This window comes from Danaus plexippus, chromosome 24 (assembly GCF_018135715.1).
Source record: "Danaus plexippus chromosome 24, MEX_DaPlex, whole genome shotgun sequence".
NCBI lineage: Eukaryota > Metazoa > Arthropoda > Insecta > Lepidoptera > Nymphalidae > Danaus > Danaus plexippus.
This window is the reverse complement of record NC_083552.1, coordinates 3,340,503-3,363,025: the sequence shown is the minus strand read 5'-3', so window position 1 is coordinate 3,363,025 and position 22,523 is coordinate 3,340,503. Positions and strand designations below refer to the sequence as shown.

The following is a 22,523-nucleotide window of genomic DNA, read 5'->3' as shown; positions in this document are numbered from 1 at the left end:
TTGAATCTGCTTAATCACAAGCTTCACAGTGAAATGCGAATGCATCATTTCTTCTGCTTTTATCACATATACGCACACTTTGGTCGTTTGAAGTAAAGAATGAATAGACTGACTGAGATAACGCGTGCACTTGATATGCAACTACTGAAGAGTGGATGATGTGAGGAAAGATGGTCAAGACAATAAAAAATAAGTATCGAACTACTGCAATACCATCTGCTAAAATATTTTGTTAACTAACGTCTTTGGTTGCAAAAGTATTACAAACATTTGTTGACTATTACACTGACTGAACTTTACAATTTGAAAATTGCCATTGTTCCCACGATCCAGCCATAAATTTAAATAAATAATAAAAATAAAAAAAATCTGTCGAGGTATTTTTTTTTATACGTGACGGTTTTAAATATTAAAGTGAGATTTTCAATCAATTAATAGATAAGTAAAGACATTTCGTGAAAATTTCCATACACTAAAATGTCGGCAGAAGAGGAGAATTAAATTTAAACAACAATTTATTCAAATTTAGTTTATTTACATTTAAGGCGCCAAAAAATATATAGTATACTCTATTGTAAAGTAATAAGTCCCGGGGGAGGTTCGGGTGGCATGAACCCGGGCAGCGGGACAGAAGGATCTGAAAATGTATAGAAAAGATTTCATTTAAAGGTCAATTAAAAGTATTCCTAAAATATGTGCGGATCGTAAGCAATTATGACTTTTGACAAATAGCGAGAAAATCTATATATGTATATATAATTAAGATGAGACAAAATTATTTTAGAGGAATCAGAATATATGTATATACATGTATCTATGGACTAATTTATAACTAGACTTTTTTAAAATGACTTAGTTAACTCAATATAATTTAAGTTGACCTTGATCGTATAGACAAGCTCATTCAAATGTACTCTTTATACTGACATTGAGATATTAATGGAGTGCTCTTTTTCTTAAACAGTGGTAACGAAAACATACTAAGACTTTAAAACTATTTTTATAATATCTCACAAACTATAACAGAAATCACTAATAACTCTTCCTATACATATATACACCAAATTAACTGACAACTATCTTCTGAATTAATATAAGAATATTTCTACACCCTACAATACTCACCGTATTTGACGAGGGGGGGTGGCACTGGTGGCAACAGTAGCGGTGGTCGGGCCGTCCTCAGCAGGTGGAGGGAGGGTGTGTGTCGCGGGGGAGGCGGGGGCGAGCCGGGCGGCGGAGGGGGTGGAGGCAGCGCGTCCCAAAGGGACACATGGTCGGGGTGAGTCGCTGGGCACGGCCACGGGCAGCCGTAACGACGACGCTTCTTCTGTTGAGATAAACAATCACCGTGTTAAGGAAATAACAGAATTTGTTTGTCGTTAGTGATGTGAGAAAGGGAGGGGAGGAAGCAGACAGAGCGAGAGGGAATGTGTGGCGCTCGAACGCATGCGGGCAACCAATAGTGATTTGTTAGTAATGTTAATAAGCTCGTCTAAAGGAACGCCATTTTTTTTATTTAGATCATTTTCTACCATTTCGTTTTCATTCAAATCCACGCACAATTAATTTATTTATGGTTTGGATTATAGACGGTTACAGTCCGCGAGCTTTGCATTTGTGTGAGTGAAAGTAAAAGTAGAGTCACACAAAACACTTTTTAATTAGTTACATAACATTCTAGATTCAAAATAAAATAAGCAAAGCTTGTTAAAGGTCAGCTGTAAATATTATGTGAAGAAAAATAGACTAAATATATGAATTAAAAAAGTTAAAAAAATTATACGAATTCTTCCTCACCGATTTTTTTTTTGTCATTAATATTAAAAAAAAATAACTATTTAAATTACGCAAGATTTCTTTTACTAGGTTTTTAAATTTAAATTTCAGGAATAAATAGAATACAATAACTAAATATTAAGTACTAAACAACGTCACGCTGCTACCAGTACAAAGGGTTAAGTGCGGCAGGGGCGGAGTAAGCTGAATAAAGCAGTGTAAGCCGGTTTAAAACTAGAAAATCACGTGGCACGCACAAGTTGGACATCACACCTACACTACTGTGTGCACACACACACAAGCTGACGCCTCGCGTCCTATACTTAATAGAAAACAGTGATAAAGAAGTAACCCAACTCATGTGTTAGCTAACAAAGAGTCCGTTACAGTAAGGGGTGTCGTTAACGACATGCAGAAATAAAATATTCATTTTTTGTTATTCTACACACCTCTAGCGCTCTTGCGTATTGATAGATTTGATAGTACACGTTTGTGGTTTAAGATAAAAAGACGCTATCCTGATATCTTTTATTATCTTTTTCCCGATATGTATTACCTTCTTAACAGGCGGATCCTCGACATCCGAGTCCTGTCCCGGTGTGTATCCATCAGCGAAACGAACACGTTTACTGCCCCGGGACTCCGGGATGACTCTGGAAGAAAAAAAATGAATGATTTAACTAAACAAGAGCATTTATTTTCTTCTGTTATTATTCGCGAGTATTTTGAATTGGTTCAGGAAAACTGAACAGTGTGCATAGAAATTATATGCCAACTGAAACGCGCTGAGTCTATGGTTACAAATACATTACTTATCACGTGATTTGATACAAAATAAAATCGTAAATACACAAAACTTCAATGCAAATTACATGTCTGATGTCTAAGCCATACTTTTGGAAGGTTTCATCAAAATCAGCTCAGTATTTTTTGCATGCTCAAACTAGCATATACAATAAATACATGCTCAAACTAGCATTAACATATTAAAACCCTTGAACTCACGTCATCAATATTCCCTTCTCGGGCGCTTCTTTCTCCGTATCGACTTCCAATTCCTTCGCGACCTCACCTAGAACTGGAAAAATATAATCCTATTATTATATCTCCTTAAGCATTATTCGCTCGCTCATACTATTTGCAGGTTATACAATCATTTACAATGTCTTTATAAATCTTATATATATATATATATATATATATATATATATAATATTTATTAGGTAACTACGAACCGGTCTCCCTCAAAGCCTTGTCTATCCGCGCGTCTAGGGAGGATGTGGTTTTTATGTCCGTGTTAGTCACTATCGGTATGTTAGCGCTCTTGCTGCTCGCGTTATTCTCGGTAGCGAAACAATCGCCGTACTGCAACCTGTCCGAAGCCCCGTACATGTCCATGTAGGCCTCGTCGTAACTGGAATAAGGTTTACGATATAATTGTTAAGGGCCTGACAGTTCTGGTATATGTAGATAGATTATAATAACTCAATGTTACCCAGTATTATCGGTCCTGTTGGCTAAGCTTTGTATATGATACACGGGTTCAGGTTGCGCTGGTGGCTCAGTGCTGCCACCTGTCAGTACTATGTTCACTTCGCCCGGCTTCAAACCTGCAACATATTAGAGGTAAATACTCACATTACTGGAGTGCATTACTTTGTTCCTGTAGCCAAAAATGGACTCGCTACTTATTATTTTCTGTATATATTTGTATTGTTTGATGTTGAAGCAAGACTTAATTTACTGGAGATGCAAAAATAAGTAATTCCCGGATTACCTATCTAGTGTTCATAGATAATATATTACAAATACATTACTTAATATGTTATAAACTAAGTGCAGGTCTTTTTCTTATATCAATGGCGACAAACAGCTTAATTAACGTAAGAGAGTCACCATCACTCATGCACATTTGCAACATAAGGTATGTAGATGCCTTGCCTACTTTGATTGCGGGAGAGGGAGAGCTATAGGGAAAGGGCAGCCGTCTCTTTCACTCATCGGTCAAAAAGCATCCATTAAAGATTACTTCACGCCGATCTTCTGTGAGAAGGTACTTCCCTGGTCTAGCCAGCCTACGTTCGAGCTGTAGTGACACAGCTAGGGTCTACCCCCTCCTCCTTGAACCTGTAAGCTCACCCCATCGTGACGGTCTGTCAGTCCACCGTTGCGGCGGACACGCGGGAGGTCTCCAGTCACATTTAATTTCCCCGCATCGGACCCGCACCACAGTTTCTATTCGTTGAGAACATTCAACTTGCGGACTGGCCTCCTGGAACATCAGTATATTCAATCATTCAATAAGCCCTGTCCGGTCGAAGTTAGAAAATAAACGTAGTCGATGGAACCTATTCCATAGATGTCTGCAAGATTCTTTACACTTGATATTCCTATTATAGCATTCTGAGAAAAATGACTGATTTATAAAGAGACTGAAAAAATCCCCTCTATTAGAGGTGATTCAAAACACTTGATCATTTTTTATGAGACGAAATAGTTGGTAAAAAAATATGTACATACTAAATTATCAAATGTCACCAAATTAGTCTATCATTTATCATTCATCATGAGGATAGTATGACATTAATGACATGACACTGGGCGAGGCTCACCTCCTCCATCATCCTGTCCAATAAAATATTTTAGACCTATCCTACCAGCCACCCCCTTCATCACCTCTCGCTACTGAAATGCTAATACAATTCTGTCGTCAATAAAGCCAGCTCCTCACCTGACTCGCCACATCGTTCTGGTACTGCATAGCCAACTGCTCGTACATTTCATAGTTGTTGCCGTCATAATTGTCTGCATTCGCCTCACAGGCAGTGACCGTCTCTATTCCCTTGGGATAGAGTGTATTTTGGCTGGCGATGACGTCATTGAAACTGTAGTTCGAGTTCTGGGAGGAAGGACGGAGATGGCTTTCATCTTTTTCATAAATCGGTGCATCCTGGAATAAAAAAATTAAACTATGATATATTCTCCTCAATGTTTTAGTGTGTGCATGTGTGTGCGTGTATATTTATATCGGTATATGTACGTATGATATATGTATGTGTGTGCACGTGTTTGTATGTACGTGACACAGCTATAGCTGTTCAAGTTTCGGTAAAAGAACTCGAGGTATGATTGCATGTACCGTAATCAGATATTATCCTCGATATAAGATTATGATTTTGAATGAAGCGAAAACAAAATCACAATACAAACCTTAACACTAGTTACAGAGACAGACTCCTGTGAGTTTTGTTCGACATTTTGTTCGACGGCGGCGGGTGATGCCACCTGTAGGAAAATAGGTGCATCAATAAATAATTATCGTTCCAAGGTCAGTTATAATCCGACTACCCTATATTTAGGTAAAAACGTTAAATTTAATTAAAAAAGGGTTAAAAATTTTACGATTTTGACAACCAATTAAATAATTAGTGTCATAATTTTTGTGATGACGCAACGTCTTGCTGGTTAATAAATTCTCATTTTACTAACACAGTAACGGCACATTTGATTTTATCTAAAATTAAAAATTAAGTCTTAATAACATAAATCCCCAAAATTATACCTTAATTAATTTATATATATTACAAACAAACACAAAACGAAATAACCAAAGTTATTCAGAAATACATTTCTTTCATTCACTGTGAGTCGTGGCCGGTCACATTACAAAAAAAAAAAAAAAACAAAATATCTAATAATCAGTGAGCGCTCGTCCGCCGCCTCTGCATACTCACCACATTCTCGTCTTCTTTAACTTCGGCGACGTCGGTCTCGGTGTCGCCGCCGACGTCGGCCAGACCTTCCTTGGCCTTGTCCACTTCCTCCTGCTTGATGTGCACCTTCTCAACGAAATCGTTCTGCAGTTCCTTAACGTTGATGATCTCCCTCGGTTTCTGCCTCCTCGGCGGGAACTCCATCAGTTTCTGAGCTTTCTCGTCGTCGGTCAGCCTCTCCGTCTTGATGTTGTTCAATATGTTTACATCGAAAGTCTCGCTTTGGCTTGAATCTGACGAAGATTGTTTCCTTTGTCTTTTTCTGTTCTTCTTCTTGGCACTCTGATTGCTTTTCTTCTTTGATCTTCTGTAACTTTCCGATGAATCGCTGCTGCTATCGGACGATGAGCTGGAACTGCTGGATTGAACTCTCTTCTTCTTCTTCTGAGCTTTCAGCTTTTTCTTTTCCATCTTCTTCCTTTTCAGTCTCTTGTTTCTATGAGAATCTGTACAGAATAACGCAATATTGTTTATACAATATAAGTAACATATTTTTAACACATTTCAATATGCACATAGATTAATTAATTACTGCTATTAGTAATATAACTTCAGTTTTTCCAAAAACTTTATCACTCAGGAATCTAATTTGTATTTCGTCTGTTACTTATAACAGAGTCCCATAGTTTTATATTTAAGAACGAACCGCTGTCACCGTCCGAGCTGAGCCTACGCTTCTTCTTCTGCTTCTCTTTCAACTTCTTCAACATTCTCCGACCGATGCGTCTTCGTTTTGCTGATTTTGACTTAGTTTTCTTCAGTGCCTGTAATTTAAACACACACCCAGACACGTGCCTCCGTAGTTTCAACTAAAACAAAATTGTCCAGAGACTTATAATATTTATTTAATTGGTAAGTACCTTCTTCTTGAGGATTTTTCTTTCTCTTCTGAGATCGTCGTCGTCTCTGGATGAACTCGATGATGAGGACGTGGAGTGTTTTCTCTTACGGATCTTTGTTTTTTCCTTCGCTTGTTTCCTAAAATTATTCAAATCATAAAGACCTGTTCCGTTCTACTCGGCAAAGGAACTAAAAATATTCACCTCTTGTCATTTTCCTCTTCTATATCAGATTCTTGGCTCCAGCCCTCGCTGCTCAATTTAATCTTTTTAACCTTTTTGTCTTCTGCTTCCTTATCAACTTTCTTCTTCCTAGCTTCTTGACGGACGGGAGTCGTGCTTCTGGAAGTGTTCACATTATCCGCCGCATCCGGCCACACCGCCTTCATAAATCTGCGGCAACAATGACATCAAAAACGTAACTACAAATTTGCTGTTCATATAATTGTAATATCTTAGCTTTTTACCCACACAGAGGTATAAAGGTACAGTATAGTAGAGTAGAGTAATGTAACATAAACAAAGACATAAAAAAGTGTACATTTTAAGATACTAGAGCTTAAGGAACTAATGAAAGACAAAAATGTATGTAAAAAAACGAAGTACAAAGTCCTTAATATCGGCATTTTACCGAATAGAGTACATGGGCCGTAACTAAAAAATTTTGTACAAATTGCTACTTGCATACAAGCTACTAGGAGAAGAGAGAATACGGAAGAAAAAAATAAAATACGCAACATCAGCAATATAATCTACGAAACTGAAATTAAGACTAAAATTTAAGTGGGAAGAACATTTGGTTAAAGTAATAGACAAGTGGGCTAAGCCTTTACCCAACGACACCCAAGAGAAGATAGGACGACAATAATGGTAGGACGAAGACATCGTGCAGTTAAAGGCTCATATGAAGAATAGTGACCAGAGACGAAAATAGAGTAGGTTGGACCTTTGCCAACAAACGAAATTACAGAAAATAATTCTCGCCAAATTATCGAATAAACTTTGGCTCTGTTACTTATATATTAATTGGCAATTAAATTAAATAACGCACATTTAACCTGTATAAATACAGGTCTTTATTATTTCTTATTTAGACCCCTCACCTCTGATATTCTCTATCCAGACTGAGGTCTTCCCTCTCTGGTGTGAGGTCCCTCTCAGGCCGCGGTTGACTGTCTTCAGCCTCCCACTCGTTAGACAGGGGCAGCGGACTCGCTTCCGGTATCAGACCCTGGGACGGGTACCACGTACGAGCTTGAGGGAAACGAGATTCTGGAATTCTTGAGGATTAGGGATTATTCCATATTCGTACTTTCTATGGTTTTTTATATATAATTTCGATATTCTCATTATTGTTATATCTTATTTATGAATAATATAAATGTTTTATTGTTATGTAATCTCTCATTGTATAAGAAGTAGGTGTGCTTACTTCTAACAAATACTATTGAAATGTCTATCTCAATGTTTTTCATGTTTATTTCAATAGCAACGGGACGAACTGTCAGAACTCCTACCGTATGGAGCCGATGTGATGGACAAAAATTTTAAAGAAACAATAAATAGCAACTTACTGGTCACATCCGTAAACTCTGTCGACTAGTTTCGTTTTGCACCTCTCAAGTTCCTCGTAAACTAATTTCCTGTCTTTGACACAGGCGCAGGACCGGGGATTCACTGTGTACCAGATCTTGGGAGCGGCCCTGGTTTCCCTGGAAATAATAAAAATATATTAATATATCAAAATAAAGTTTTTAAAATTTTATGTAAACAAGTTTGTGTATTTGTGGAAAGCGTTGGAAACAATTTTCATGGACACATTTGTAAATTTAATATAGTATTATAGTCACTATTGTGGTACCATCATTGGTAATCTTGAGAACAACTAGTTTTGCAATTCGGCAATGCTGGTTAAATGGTTGATTGCACTTACTTGTAGCATTTATTTTTGTCATGGCGAAACAGAAGCGGCTGACATATCCTCAAGACGAAGTTCCAGGTGTCAAGGGAATCCACGGTGGATCTCGACATTTTAGCTTCCAAAGCATCATCCAATTCTTTCTCTATGGACAATCTAAAACCATCAGATTTATATCCACTTTCACTGGTGTCGGGTGTTTTGAAGCACTCCGATCTGAAGTCGTCGGAGTAATCGCTCGTTTGACTTGCTTCCCGTTTCTCAATTAATTCGGGGGTCACTGACCCTTCTTGTTTCTTCTTGGTGTTATCTTTGGGTGACATTTCATACTCCACCAAACCCTTATCCTGACTCTCGTCTTCATTCAGACCTTCCTGTTTGAGTTCGTTCAGAACTGACTCCAAGAAAGTGTCGTCAATATTTTCATCAGCTTCTTTGGACGGGTTCTCATCAAACTTGTCCGGTGAGTCGTATAACGTTAATTTTTTCACTTTAGTCTGTTGCGCGTATTTTTCTATACCGGAATCTTTATCGAATATATCTATAATTTCGTCTTCGTTGGGATCTATTTCGTATTTGAAAGTGTCCATGACGGGCTGCAATTTTTCAATCTTCGTTGGTCTTGGACTATCTAGAGAAATGGACTTAAGTATGTCCTTTTGTTTGGCAACACTAGCTTTCAATTGTTCGGTGGGTTCAGTAACTTTTGCTACTACCGTTTTCTCGTTAGCTTTGGGGCTGGACGAACTGTTTTTATCCTCATTGTCTATGGACCAGCTGTCACATATCAAATAATCTTTTAGATTTACATCAGTTTCTTTCTCTGTTTTGCTTGGTTGTGTCTTATCTTCTGTTTTTCTAGCTTTATCGCGGGACTTTTCACTTCTCTCTTTATATTTATCGTCCTTCCTATATTCGCTCCTTCTGGATTCATATTTATCACTTTTTTTTCTATCTTTGTCGATATCACTTTTACGTCTGTCAGACTTTCTATCCTTATCGTGTGAGGATTCGTCTTTTTTCCTTTGAAACGGATTGTCGTAATCCGGCAATAGTTTCTGATAATCAAATTTAAATTCTTTGCCTTCTTGCCTTGCTTTTTTTGCTTCACGGATCAATTCATCGACTTTGGACGGGTCTAAAATATAAAAAAAAAATAGGTGACATCAAATGATACCGCATATATAAACTGTTAACCCAGTAACATATAAATATTATATGTACTTAGAATTAATTTCCAATAACCATTACTATATACATATATAATATATATTAAATTAAAAATAAAATAGTTCTAATATATAGCTAATAAAATCACATCACCTTAACAAAACTTATATAAACTAAACAATTTATAACAACTATTAAGGACTACATAATAAAAAAAAATCATTTGCCTTATGCCGTCAAATACGTTGGTAGAATTTTGTATGGAACAGTAACAAAAACCAGAACAGTTCTTCGTAAAATCCATTCATCGTGACATCTTCAAGAGCAATAAGTATAAGTTATACAAACTATACCTACTTACATATCAATGCTTCTATATTTCTAACTGCACATTTCATATTTAACAAAAGAAACTACACCTATAATGCTAAATGTTTACTATCTATAGATATAATATCTATGAATACCATCTATTATCTATGTATATTAGATGTATTCAATATGATCATTAACTTACTAGACATTTTTCTCTTGAATTGCCTGATCATGCTTGTATGACTTGACTTACACACTCGAAAATGACGGGCTACATGCATTATCATAACATATTGTAGGAAAAATCTTATATACATAATTTAAACATTAAATGTAATGGTTTAAACACTATTGCTTACCTAAAAAGGATTTTATTGGCGGCATAGCTTTAGTCGGCATGGCTTTTTCACTGGTAGACGATGGACAGATCAAACCGAGAGGAATTCCCAGATCAACTAGTTCCATTTTCCGCTTCATGTCTTCTATTTCAGCTAAAGTTCTCTTTTGTAAATCAGTGTATGAATCTAGAATTAAGGATGTATTTGTTCAACATATTTTTCCATCACTGTGTACTACTGTAAATTTGCTAGACCATTATTAAATCACATCTCGTGTGATTAATATTTAAAGTAATACCTTGAAATGATTTCCTAGCTGTTCCAGGTTTAGGGGGTTTTGGTAATTTCTTTTGTTCTGGATCCAGTTCAGGTTTCGGTATAGCTTTGACACCACTTAACTTCCCGATTAATACTGTTGTATCTGCAAAATAAAGATGAACATGATACCTAAGTGTAGCCCCATTATTTAGTATAAACCTGAAAAGTCCAAAAATATGTCTAATTCATTGAATAATAATGATATGATAAGATATTATATATTGTAATACATACCTTTAAATATATACATATAAAAACTTTTTGATTGCAAGAACTTTTTTTTTATAATGAAAGTGGTTATTGAGTTTGCAATTATTTAATAACTTATATTATGACAACAGTTATAAAATGCAAAAAAATAGATAAAAATAATTGTTTGTAAATAATATTTAACCTATGTTTCAAAAGACGTGTTATTGTTAACTGCATCAAAAATAATAAAAATCAAATTGTGAAAAGAAAATAGACCAAGCATAAACCAAACATAACTATGATATAACATACTACCACTTCCAGTAGCTTTTGGGACCACGAGAGGAGTGATTGGGGCTTTTTTCTGTATTGAAAATGCCCTCAGCCTCTTCTTTGCATTCTCGACACCCTTAGTAGATGGCTGCATCTTTGGAATTGGTTTAGACAATGCAGGATTTGCTGTATCTTCCGGCTTTTTATGAAACAAATAACAAATTAATATTGTATACACTTAATAAACAAAGGTTTCAGATATAGAATGTCCACAAATATTGTTTATTTTAAGAAGTTCATACACTTACAAGAGGAATATCATTGTCTGGAGACCCTGTTCCCGCCACATTAGAATAATCGAGGCTCTTACGGGAATCCATTTCTACTATTATTCTTACGTTCAAAGTAACCTTAAATTATTATCCTATACATTATTAAGCTTAAGCGCTATTTTTTGTTAAACTTAAAAGTTATGTTTTTCTGTGAAGTCTGGTATCACATTAAAATACTAAATAATATATCCGATATAAGTAATAAAAGTCATTACTACATTTTACAACTAAATTGTTAGTTCGTTGCATTAATGTCAAAATACAATATCTGACATTTCACTTCATAGCGTATACAATGTTAACGGTATTTGTAAATGCAGATTATAAAGTTTATTGATGTATTAAAAAAAATTGATGTTGCATAAGTAATGCTTAATAATTTTTTGACTTAAATAACGAAAATGTTTGGGCATTATATTGAAAAAATCTGTGAATACTTGTACTGGCCAAGATTTAAGAGAATATAGTAGAGTGAGAAAAATTAAATATTTAGGGAATATTAATAAGTCAATCCAGTAATTTAATTAAATAAATGTTAAGGAACAAAATGAAAATTTTTAGATTTTGTAAGGGAAAAAGAAATCATAATATTTTTCTAATATATATTTATTCCTTAAGTGGCATTATTATGAGTTAATTCTATCATAAGTTGGGACAGGTCTCCACTCAATTTCATATAATACATAGGTTGTAATTGATCTGAAAATGAAATAAACTTATAAAAAAAAAATCAAAAATAGACTGTGTATATTTAAAGATATAATACAAAAATCTCGTTTCTTACCTGAGTATAATAAATTGCATGATTAAATTATTGTTGAACTATTATTATTATACATATTAGACATAAAAAAAATATTATACCTGTTACTGGTTGGATATCGGTAGTAGGGGCCACCTCATTTTTAACTTCCCCTACTTCTCTATAATCATTGACATCAGCAAATGCTAATTCCGGTGTACTATCAGGCACGGTAAACAACTCAGTATTTGTAGATTTGTTGGTTTCGAAAGATAATAATTTATTCTGTAACTGATCCCAATTCTTTTCTTTAGCTGCCTGAACGGCTCTCAGAACTTCTCTTTGTATAGTATTTCTGTCATCTTCAGAGAGTTCTATTCCACTGTCGTGACTTTTCATATATTTTGTCACCGGTTCATCATCGCTGGACACATCGCTTGCGTTATTCAGTTTTGTGCTGATATTTTCTGATTCAAATAAATTACACCATTTCTTTTGTAAGTTCTCAGCTTGTTTCTATGAAAAAATGATTTTATCATTAGTGGAAACATTTAGATATATATAAAACAAAAATTCTAGTTTACGAAACTTTACATTTTCAAACTATTTGTGTAATTTAAGAAAATAATCTCATTGATGAAGACAATCAATTATTATGATGCTTAATTTACTTACAAATTTTATTGGTCTCGGTATTCTGAGCATATAGTGATGTGGATGTGTCTCAAGAGCTTCACATTTTGGACAAAGATCATAATTGTCACAAGAAACACACTTATATCTGAAACCAATGATTTGATCGTTGCAGCTATCGCAAACTATGCCTTCGTGTTTTACTGTTTCTCCGTCAGACTCATCTAAAAACATTTGAAAGTGGTTGATGTATATTAAAGAGAGAGAGATAAAATACAATCTTATTATATTCACCAGCGCTGTGTGACCCTGGTATGCTCTTGATGGGCAAAGCATCTTCACTCAAATGCTTAATTTTAATGTGATTTGGAAGGAAGTGGCGAGAACAAAATCTTAGTTTACGACGAAGTTTTTCCATATCTTGATTTAACCATTCTTCTCTGCCGGCTAACTTTAGCCATTTGATTTGACTAAAAATTAAATAATATTATAATAAACCGTTAAATATTTATACATACTACGGTGACAACTATTACCGTCTTTCTGTTTTTGGTAATGTGTAAAAGTTTAATCGTTTATTGGTTCTACTATTTCTGCCACATCCAAGTACACAGCAATAATTAACCATATCTGTTTTTATTTCAACTTTTATCCACAGCAAATGATATTTAATGAATACTGAATTGTGTATTTGTTTATCAATTTGTTTATTATCACTTTGTCAATGTCAACTGTCAAATGTATGTATATATTACCTACATTTTAACCTTTTTCACCACTATTCCCGTGCGAAAGAAGCCATAGTATAAATAACCTGTTTCATTTAACGAATCAAATCATAAAGAAGAGAAAAATTTAAATAATGAAAATCTTAATATGAATGTCTAAAACAATTGTCATATTTAGTATGTTTTGAAATTTATAACGTTTTATTAATATTTTTATCACAAAGGCACAATATTTAAATTATAATAAAACATTTATGGCTCAGACCAACATCTCTGAAAAAAGGAAAATACAGTAATACATAATAAAAGTACATCTCAATAATACAATCTAAAGAATATTTTATTGTTTTATATAAACTAGTCTAATCGTTCATGTCACATAAAAAAATCTAATTTAACGCTCTATTTTTATTACAATTATGTTGACATTGGAGACAACACGATGAGAACCGAGGTTAATTAAAATAAAAAATTTTTAGTCTATCTTCAAACCTGACAAAATCTAAATAATTCGGAAAATATATTTTTTACGGCCTTTTGTAAACCTATCCAAAAAAATATTTATTTTATAATTAAAGATTTGCCTGAACATTATTTTTTACATTAAGTCTTCAACAAGACAACACAAACATTTAAAAATCTCCGTAGCCTCCAAGTTTCAAAGTTTTAAAGTTTTAATATTTTCAAATGCCACCAAACCATAGATATGGGTTGTCTGGGTATGAATAATTATTTTAAAAGAATTTAAGCGGATTTCTCTCTACACTTCTTTAATCGCAAAAACAATAATCTTATAATGTTGATATACCAATTATTAAAATGTAAATAAGTTATTATCGGCTTCTTTAAAAAATTGTGTAACTTATGATGCATTAAAAACAAATTGACTTTTAATTATAGATAGGTATATCATATACCTCATGTATCGTTATAATTTAAGCAATAAAATATGAGTTTATAATAAATAGTAAATTATAATTTAAAGGAAAAAGGCAGAAAAATTATATTTATATTAGTTTATTCAGTCTTATGAAAATGAAAACGAAAAGGAACAAAATATTTATTCTTTAGGTTTTTCACAAGTATCGGTAGAGCAACTTTCCTCTTTCGTCTCCTTTGCTTGTTTACGCACGGGTCCAGTCTTAGTTATTGTAACAATTCTCTCTCCTTTTTTATCAACATCTTTCCTTGGAGCCGAGATTGTCAAGATGCCGTCGCTCGAGAGCTCTGATAAAACATCTTCAGACTCGACACCTTCTGGCAATGAGTATCTCCTCATGAACTGACGAGAAACAAAGCCGTGTTCGTCTTGCTTCTCTTCATGTTTCGCTTCAACTATAACGTAACCCTCCGCAGTTCTTACAGTTATTTCGTCAGGTGCGAAATGTTGAACATCGACGTTGATCGTAAATTTATCCTTATCCGTCTTGATAGTGGAACCGATGTCCCTTGCCATTGGTTCAAGGTAGCGCCAGGGTCTGAAGTAGTTTCTTAACATCAAAGGAGCCATCATTGTGGTGATTAAATCGTCATCCGTCAATGACATACCGAAATCTTGATCGAGTAAACTGTTCCTTCGCTTTCTTGAACATTCTTCGTCACAGTATGCACCAGTTAGAATACCAGTGATGAAAAGTAAATAAACTAGTTTATCCATAGTGTATTGAAGTTGATATCGCTCAAATTATAACTCAGAGAAGTGGTCGGGACAAACGCTAAAGTCAAATTGCAGTATTCGCTGTGAGCGCAGATTTTATACTACTGCCCTGCCATCTAGTAACAAGTAGAATCTTCCCGAAAATCTGACGTGGCCTATAGAACAAGTTAAATAATACCACGTAATGTGAACGTTACGAGAACTTTCAATTGTCACATAGAAACTTAATGACAGTTTTTTTATACAATAAATTATTACATATTGCATTTAATTACACCAAAAACTTAAATAAACAATTTGATAAAAGTGTCATCTAGCGGGGACTAGATAACATTTGACATATCTCCTGTCACTGACCTAGGTCAAATATCTAGCTGAAGGTGTAAATGTACATAAGTATATACTTTTACCACACATATACATTTTTGTGGATGTGTGTGTATGTGTTATGTATAACGATAAAGACTGTTGTTTACAAGTACGTAGTAGTCTGTTTATTGGAATTTTCACGAATTCACTTAGACGTTATCGCATTTTTAATACAATAGATAAAACTTAAAGCAGATCTTTTATTCAATAGTCTTACAAATAAGTAGAAATTATAATTAATGAGTATATGTATTATTAAGTTGTTTTTTTTAATTTCAGACCTTTATGTATTAAATTTATTAGGTAAACAATTTTTATTATAATTAAAATTAAATCATGATTACAAATAAGGAGGTTGGTATTAGTGGATTATTTTCTCACCGTTTTAATGATAAATATTGAACTAATAATTTATCGTATGGATATGTCTTGTTGGGTGTATGTTTTTAATAATAAGGAAATTATGTAATTTTCTCTTTAAATAATTTATATATACAAATAACTTATGAACTAGTTAGTCAATAGTTACTCAATACAAGGATTTTTAGATCAACTGTTGTATAATTTTTCGCCAATTTGTAATATCGGTTACAACTATGTGTATCATCATCAGCATATCGGAGCCCACTGCTGAGCAAAGGCCTCTTGTCACATGGAGAAGGATTAATCACCACGCTTGCTCAAGACGGGTTGGCGATTTCAATCTTATTATTTGAAATTATAAGACCAGGTTACCTCACGATGTTTTCCTTCACCGTCCGTCAGTGGTATGTAAGTATCTATGTGCATGAAATTAGCAAAATTGTGCATTGTTCGTTTGTTACGGGAAGCTTAGATCAATTAATCCGTTGTAAACAGTCAACAGACGGATTGAAAATAATAAAAGAATGTCTTCGAATTCTTTGAAAAAGAATTTTTGAAATTTTTGTATGTCAGATTTAGATCAGTAAATATGGCTTCTATTATACTATGATCTTTTATATTATATCGTCAGCTTTCATATCGAAGAAGCTGAACAACAATTTATTATTTAAAAAAAATCTATTAGTTACCTACTATAGCTTAATCGAAAGTTTTAAATATGATGTATTTGGTAATAAATAAAATAATACATTAATATATTTACGTGCCTATGTATTTAGTGAATATACCTCGTTACACTCGTTTCTTATTTTACATTGATGAAACACGAAGTTCAGAAAATTATGTGGGATTTCTATTGAATAAGCATTTTTAATAATATTATTATTACATTTTCGTTTATAATAAAAACTATAACATTTTTATGTACCCAATGAATACCTGAAAGCAATTAAAAACTTCTCAGTTTGTATCTTTATACAACAATTTAATATTCTTTATTATGATATATGTATAGTCCGTTCGAGATTGTTCCTTTGAAATAACAGAATGTCGATAAGTCTAGAAATTCTAGAACCCTGTAGATATTTCGATAATCCTACTGGGCATGCGTATTTCAGACTTCTCGTTGTCTCTACTCGCCGACAGATGGCTATCATGCTAATATAAAAGCGACGCCTCCCGGCAATCCGGCATTCGTAACCAGATTACAGTTCGAAGACGATTTCAGTGCTAAAGCACTGCAACTCTACAAGTGTGCCTCCACGAAGACGTGAATTAAGAAGAAAAATGTCGTTGCTACCTTTTATTCTCGGCTACGATCAGCCTCATCGACTTTTTGACCAGGACTTCGGCTTGGCTTTAACTCCAGATGATCTCCTTACTGTTGCCGTTTCCCCACTTTCATCACGAGACTACTACAGACCCTGGCGTCAGATGGCGGCTGCTGCGAGGGACGTCGGATCCACCATCAAGTCGGACAAAGATAAATTCCAAGTCAACTTGGACGTGCAGCATTTCAAACCTGAGGAAATAACTGTGAAGACTGCAGACGGTTACATAGTCGTGGAAGGAAAACACGAAGAAAAGAAAGATGAACACGGCTTTATATCCCGTCAGTTCACTAGACGATACGCACTCCCGGAAGGTTGTAATCCAGACACAGTAGAGTCACGGCTGTCTTCAGATGGAGTGCTGAGTGTTATTGCTCCGAAAGTGCCATCAGTATCGAAGAACGAACGAAGCGTCCCCATCGCCCAGACCGGACCCGTGAGGAAGGAGATCAAGGATCAAACCTCACAAGCCGAAGAAAATGGCGAAAATTAAATCGTTTTAAATGATAATGTCTTTTGCTAGCTCAAGTTTAAAGGCTGCTTTTTTCTTACATTGAGTTTAAGCTTTAATTTATTGTGATATTATTTAATTCGTTTATAGAACAAGTTCACCTTGAAACCCTAAACCCTTATAATGCAGAGCGGTTGTAAGCCCTTATTTAAACTAATTGACGTTTGTGTTTGTAGTTGTTTGTGTCTAAATAAAAGTTGCCAACCCTAATTTAGTTTTATTATGTCTTCCTATACATGTATTAAAAAAAAAGTAGGTTTTTAAATGTTATCAGATTCAATATGATTTTTTTGATTCAAAGCAAGACAGTACTAAATAAATATACATATATTATTATATAACACGTTCTCTCTCTCCCTCACATTTATTGAGATTTAAATTATTCTTGTTCAGACTCACCCTTAACCGGACTATTTAATGAAACATGAGTACGTATATTGGTTATTTTCAGAAATACAAGTGGTTTATTTGAGTTTAGGGACGACTAGTTTGACAACCGTGAAGTGTTGTAGCAAAAAAGTAGGGTTACATTTTTCAAGTACAAGATTGTTGCAATTCAGGTTATACAAATTATAATTATAATCAATCTAAGCAGCAAATTTGGTCCAAATCTTATTTTCTTTTTAATATTCCACAATATTTTTTGATTAGATCCCAATTGTGTAACAAGTTCTTGTATTATTATTTTAAAAACATTTTTAACCGTCCTCATTATGGACCATAGACAGTGCCGGCGTTAGGGGGGGGCGTGATGGGGCGATGGCCCAGGGCGACAAATTCGGGGGGGCGCCAAGGTCTGAAGTTGGAGTCTCTTGCCTCTCCTGGTGCAAACCCTCAGAACTGTCCTCTACGCTCTGTGCATATGCATATTTTTTATTGAGATTTTTTTGAGATGGATTTTTTGAGGGTTTATGATATCGTTATTCGTTTACGATATCGTTAGAGTCACTCCTCGACCACACGGTGCTTACGCTTACGATTGGTGCAATACTTCCACCGCCAAACCGATACGCGTGACACGTGGTAGATGGTGGGGATAACTGAACCTTCTACGTCCGCGTCGTTAGCTCTGGGTAACGCTAAAGGAAAGATGAAATTCTTAATAAAATTTTACTTGGGATCAGCAAAAAACTAACACTTGAAATTGCTTCCCTCAAGTGGGCGCCACAATATTTTCGCCCGGGGTATCAGTGGCCCTTACGCCGGCACTGACCATAGACAAAAAAATTATTAGTAAAATTATTATAGGTTAGCCTTCTATGATTTGAAAAAGGCAATTTAGTTTTTCATTGCGTATGATTTCATGATTCTATAAAAAAAAATAAGAATAAGACATGGCTCCGGCCTGATATATAGAAATATTTAAGACACAAAATACAAAAGACATGGCTGTATGGGCTTTGTTCTCTTTGCCTGTTCTGAATGGAACGAATTGAACCAAAAAAAAATGCCTATGATTTCATTTATATATTCCATTGATATTTCCAAAAAGTTTACAACTAGTTTTCTCTATGTTATATTTTAATATCATTTGTTTAACTATCTCATTATTCATTAAATTAAAATCATTCCGAACCTGTAATTGATTTGTTTTCCAGACAGCACCCAGACGGTGGTCCTTATATGATATTTCTCTGCCAAATTAGGAAAAGAATAGGATATATATTACATAGGGGTGTCTCCCCCAAGAGCTGCACATCGTTTGAGGTAATTTCTAGAGTTTCTTTTATGTAACCTCTAAGTTACATTGAAAGGAATTCTATTCAAAGAAATAAAGGGAATATTCTGTTTCTACTTGTTATAAGCCTCTAAAGCATATAAAATTTCATTTTTTTTACAAGTTTTTTTTCAGTTTATGGACAGTTTTATATTTAGTTGAGATAGTAAACAAAATCAAACAGTAATTTGTATGAAATAACTGTGGTGAAGTTTAAAGTTAAAAAATTTTAAGACGATAGATCCTAGCTATGATCAAGTCATTACAGCTCGAACATGGGTTGGCTCGACCGGGGAAGTATCACAGAAAGAAAGTACTCACAGAAGATCGGCGTGAAGTAGTCTTTAACGGCTACGTTTCGACCGATGAAAGAGAGCCGGTTGCTCTTTCCTATTACCACCCTTTCCTGTACTCTTAATACCGCCACCCTTGCCTTATTCCTCAACAATCAAGGTCGGCAACGTATCCACAACATCACGTATGTTGCAGGTGTCCATTGGTGAGAGTGACTACCGTCCATCAAGAAGAACATCTGCTCGCTGGCCACATTTCTCATAAGAAAAGAAATTACTGAAATTCTATTTAAATTGACGTAGCCATGTTTTTACTTAAGAAGTTGATACATTCAGCCAGGGTTAAATATACCTAATTTAATCCTCACTTCCTCTGTTCCTAAATTGTTCATCAAACAAGTTAGATAAGTATGACTAACAGATTAAATAAAATATAATAATTCTGTTAAATAGATTATAACTCTATAAATCTTAAGTAAATCAACAGTTTGAATTGTAAAGGTATAGCAGATTGTACTTTCATATTTTTTATTCGTATTTAAAATATAAAACTCAATAATTAATTTATAGTGTCTCAATTCAAATTTTCTTTACAATACCAAGTCATGGTAAGATCATATATTCAGAGAATTCACTTCAAGATTAAATAAGTTTCATTTCCCGTTAGCAATATACATGCTGTTGCTATTTCGGTCAATTCTTAAATAGTAGAATAGATACAGTAAATAAGCGACAAGCATAGGTTGTTACGAATATTGAACTTTTATTTGTATAATATTAAAAATAAATAACATATATATACATAGGACTCATATATACATATATAATGAAATAAATTACTTTTCCTCTAAGACGACGTTTAGATACATGACGTTTAGAAGTGTGTTACGTACGTGCAACACATTAAAAAATAAATGCACATCGCCGGGGCAACATTGTTGTATGGATAAAATATCATATAACGAGTGACGCCGCTGACTCCGCGGAACCAACACCAAGCCGTGTGAACCAGAAGATTCCTGACACCACACAAGCAATGGAATAATATTGCTATCCTAACATCGGGGCAATCATGTAGTCTTAGGTATAGGTTATGTTTTTATATGTAATTTTTATTATAATATACATATAAGTATGTTTCGTAGTTTTCCTGGAACCTCTGGTGTATTGTTTAGTCACTTAGTCTGGATTGGACATTTGGATTTTGGATGATCGATGGGGTTGATCACAATTTTATAGAATCATATCTTCAATCAGAATAAATAAGATTTTTTAATTTTAAAATAACTTGTTGATAATTTCTTTACTTATCGCTTCTCTAAGCGATTTTTTTTACATGGTAAATTGGGTGTCGTCTTAGGACTTAGAACGTGATAATATGAAAAATATATAAGGAAGTTTTTAGTGCATACAAGAAAACAGTGGAGTGATTTTTTATTGTTTCATACAAAATAATGCAGAAAATTTTTGATTATTTTATATTGATTACAATCATTGTGTTATTTTATAACTATTAGAGCTATCCCGATAATTCGTACTACTTCCAATTTAAGTAATGACATGTTTCAAATTGATCAAGACCTAAGAATACGGAGTTAAATATTTTCCATTGGCGAAATATTCCACGACTCCAGTGCGAACGCAGCCGTATCGTCAAAAACAAAACAGAGCATTAAATTAAAAATTGACATCAATATAAATAGTTTTATTGCAATATTTCGGTTGATGTTTTAATAATAGGTTTTGATAGGACTAACCCTTGTAAATAAAAGAAACAAACACGTAAAACAGATATATTAATTTATTCTTACAGTATATTTATAATATATAAGTTCTTCTGTACAAAATTATAAAGTAAAATTAATTCATGGAAATCAGTCTTCTCAAAATAGGATTAGAAAAATCAAACGTAACGTACATAAACGTAACTAATTGATCCCGTTTTCTGGCAGTTACTCTTCGTTTTTGTCTTGCTCTTTCATATTCTGATCCTTGATCTCCTTCCTCACGGGTCCGGTCTGGGCGATGGGGACGCTTCGTTCATTCTTCGATACTGATGGCACTTTCGGAGCAATAACACTCAGCACTCCATCTGAAGACAGCCGTGACTCTACTGTGTCTGGATTACAACCTTCCGGGAGTGCGTATCGTCTAGTGAACTGGCGGGATATAAAGCCGTGTTCATCTTTCTTTTCTTCGTGTTTTCCTTCCACGACTATGTAACCGTCTGCAGTCTTCACAGTTATTTCCTCAGGTTTGAAATGCTGCACGTCCAAGTTGACTTGGAATTTATCTTTGTCCGACTTGATGGTGGATCCGACGTCCCTCGCAGCAGCCGCCATCTGACGCCAGGGTCTGTAGTAGTCTCGTGATAGTAGTGGAGACACGGCAACAGTCAGTAGATCGTCGGGAGTCAAAGACAAACCGAAGTCCTGATCGATGAGACGGTGAGGACGTTCGTAACCCAACACGAATGGTAACAGAGACATTTTGTACTTTAAATCACGAGTTTGTATCGCTTGAAGAATAATAGAGCAATGTAACGTCGCAGCGCTAGAGCACTAGTGTGTTTCTCGTATCGCTTTCTTGTAATGAATGCCGGGCTGACGGATGATGCCGCTTATATATTCAATGGAACGCCATCTAGTGGACGCTGGAATATTCGAGAATCCGTCGAGCGAGAAACCGGTTCAAAGAGATTTCTACTCCGTTCTAGAATGCAGATTGAAATTGTATGCCCCGCCATCTAGTGGAGAGTAGGAAATGAGTTTTTTTATAACAACTAAATTTAGGAATATAACAATAGTTGTAAATTTTATAAAATGTCCATTTTTTGAAAATTAAAATCAGAATAAATAATGGAATATGAGAAAAACTTTCTTTTTACGCTTGCGATATTATATGCTAATTTGTAATGGAAGTTGACTAATGT

At 34.5% G+C, this 22,523-nt stretch overlaps 5 protein-coding genes across 6 annotated transcripts; 1 reads left to right on the top strand and 4 right to left on the bottom strand.

Annotated features, from left to right (window-relative positions):
- Positions 1-514: 514 nt before the first annotated feature.
- LOC116775998 (biorientation of chromosomes in cell division protein 1-like 1) lies at positions 515-11,498 on the bottom strand. 2 transcript variants are annotated; one of them, XM_061524275.1, is made up of 20 exons: positions 11,224-11,498; positions 10,955-11,114; positions 10,431-10,553; positions 10,154-10,318; positions 8,325-9,447; positions 7,966-8,103; positions 7,495-7,671; positions 6,596-6,784; positions 6,413-6,530; positions 6,199-6,316; positions 5,514-5,998; positions 4,990-5,064; positions 4,511-4,729; positions 3,919-4,051; positions 3,275-3,389; positions 3,015-3,193; positions 2,785-2,857; positions 2,336-2,432; positions 1,126-1,330; positions 515-637 (listed from the first exon to the last, which is right to left on the bottom strand). In XM_061524275.1, exons 1-20 carry the CDS (start codon positions 11,293-11,295, stop codon positions 570-572), a joined length of 4,032 nt encoding a protein of 1,343 aa, XP_061380259.1. In that variant the 5' UTR covers positions 11,296-11,498; the 3' UTR covers positions 515-569. The 2 variants fall into 2 exon arrangements, with proteins under 2 accessions (XP_061380259.1, XP_061380261.1); XM_061524277.1 differs by having other exon boundaries at positions 10,958-11,114.
- Positions 11,499-11,835: 337 nt separating this feature from the next.
- LOC116775999 (uncharacterized) lies at positions 11,836-13,352 on the bottom strand. Its single transcript, XM_061524313.1, has 5 exons — positions 13,159-13,352; positions 12,917-13,092; positions 12,665-12,846; positions 12,112-12,505; positions 11,836-11,946 (listed from the first exon to the last, which is right to left on the bottom strand). The coding sequence occupies exons 1-5, from the start codon at positions 13,248-13,250 to the stop codon at positions 11,861-11,863; spliced, it is 930 nt and encodes a 309-aa protein (XP_061380297.1). The 5' UTR covers positions 13,251-13,352; the 3' UTR covers positions 11,836-11,860.
- A 999-nt stretch (positions 13,353-14,351) lies between these two features.
- On the bottom strand, positions 14,352-15,087 carry LOC116775995 (protein lethal(2)essential for life-like). The gene has a single exon (XM_032669067.2). It carries the CDS (start codon positions 15,005-15,007, stop codon positions 14,411-14,413), a length of 597 nt encoding a protein of 198 aa, XP_032524958.2. The 5' UTR covers positions 15,008-15,087; the 3' UTR covers positions 14,352-14,410.
- A 1,839-nt stretch (positions 15,088-16,926) lies between these two features.
- On the top strand, positions 16,927-17,791 carry LOC116775996 (protein lethal(2)essential for life-like). Its single transcript, XM_032669068.2, has one exon. The coding sequence runs from the start codon at positions 17,027-17,029 to the stop codon at positions 17,561-17,563; it is 537 nt and encodes a 178-aa protein (XP_032524959.1). The 5' UTR covers positions 16,927-17,026; the 3' UTR covers positions 17,564-17,791.
- Positions 17,792-21,370: 3,579 nt separating this feature from the next.
- Positions 21,371-22,196, bottom strand: LOC133319518 (protein lethal(2)essential for life-like). Its single transcript, XM_061524363.1, has one exon. The coding sequence runs from the start codon at positions 22,078-22,080 to the stop codon at positions 21,544-21,546; it is 537 nt and encodes a 178-aa protein (XP_061380347.1). The 5' UTR covers positions 22,081-22,196; the 3' UTR covers positions 21,371-21,543.
- Between the last annotated feature and the right edge of the window lie 327 nt (positions 22,197-22,523).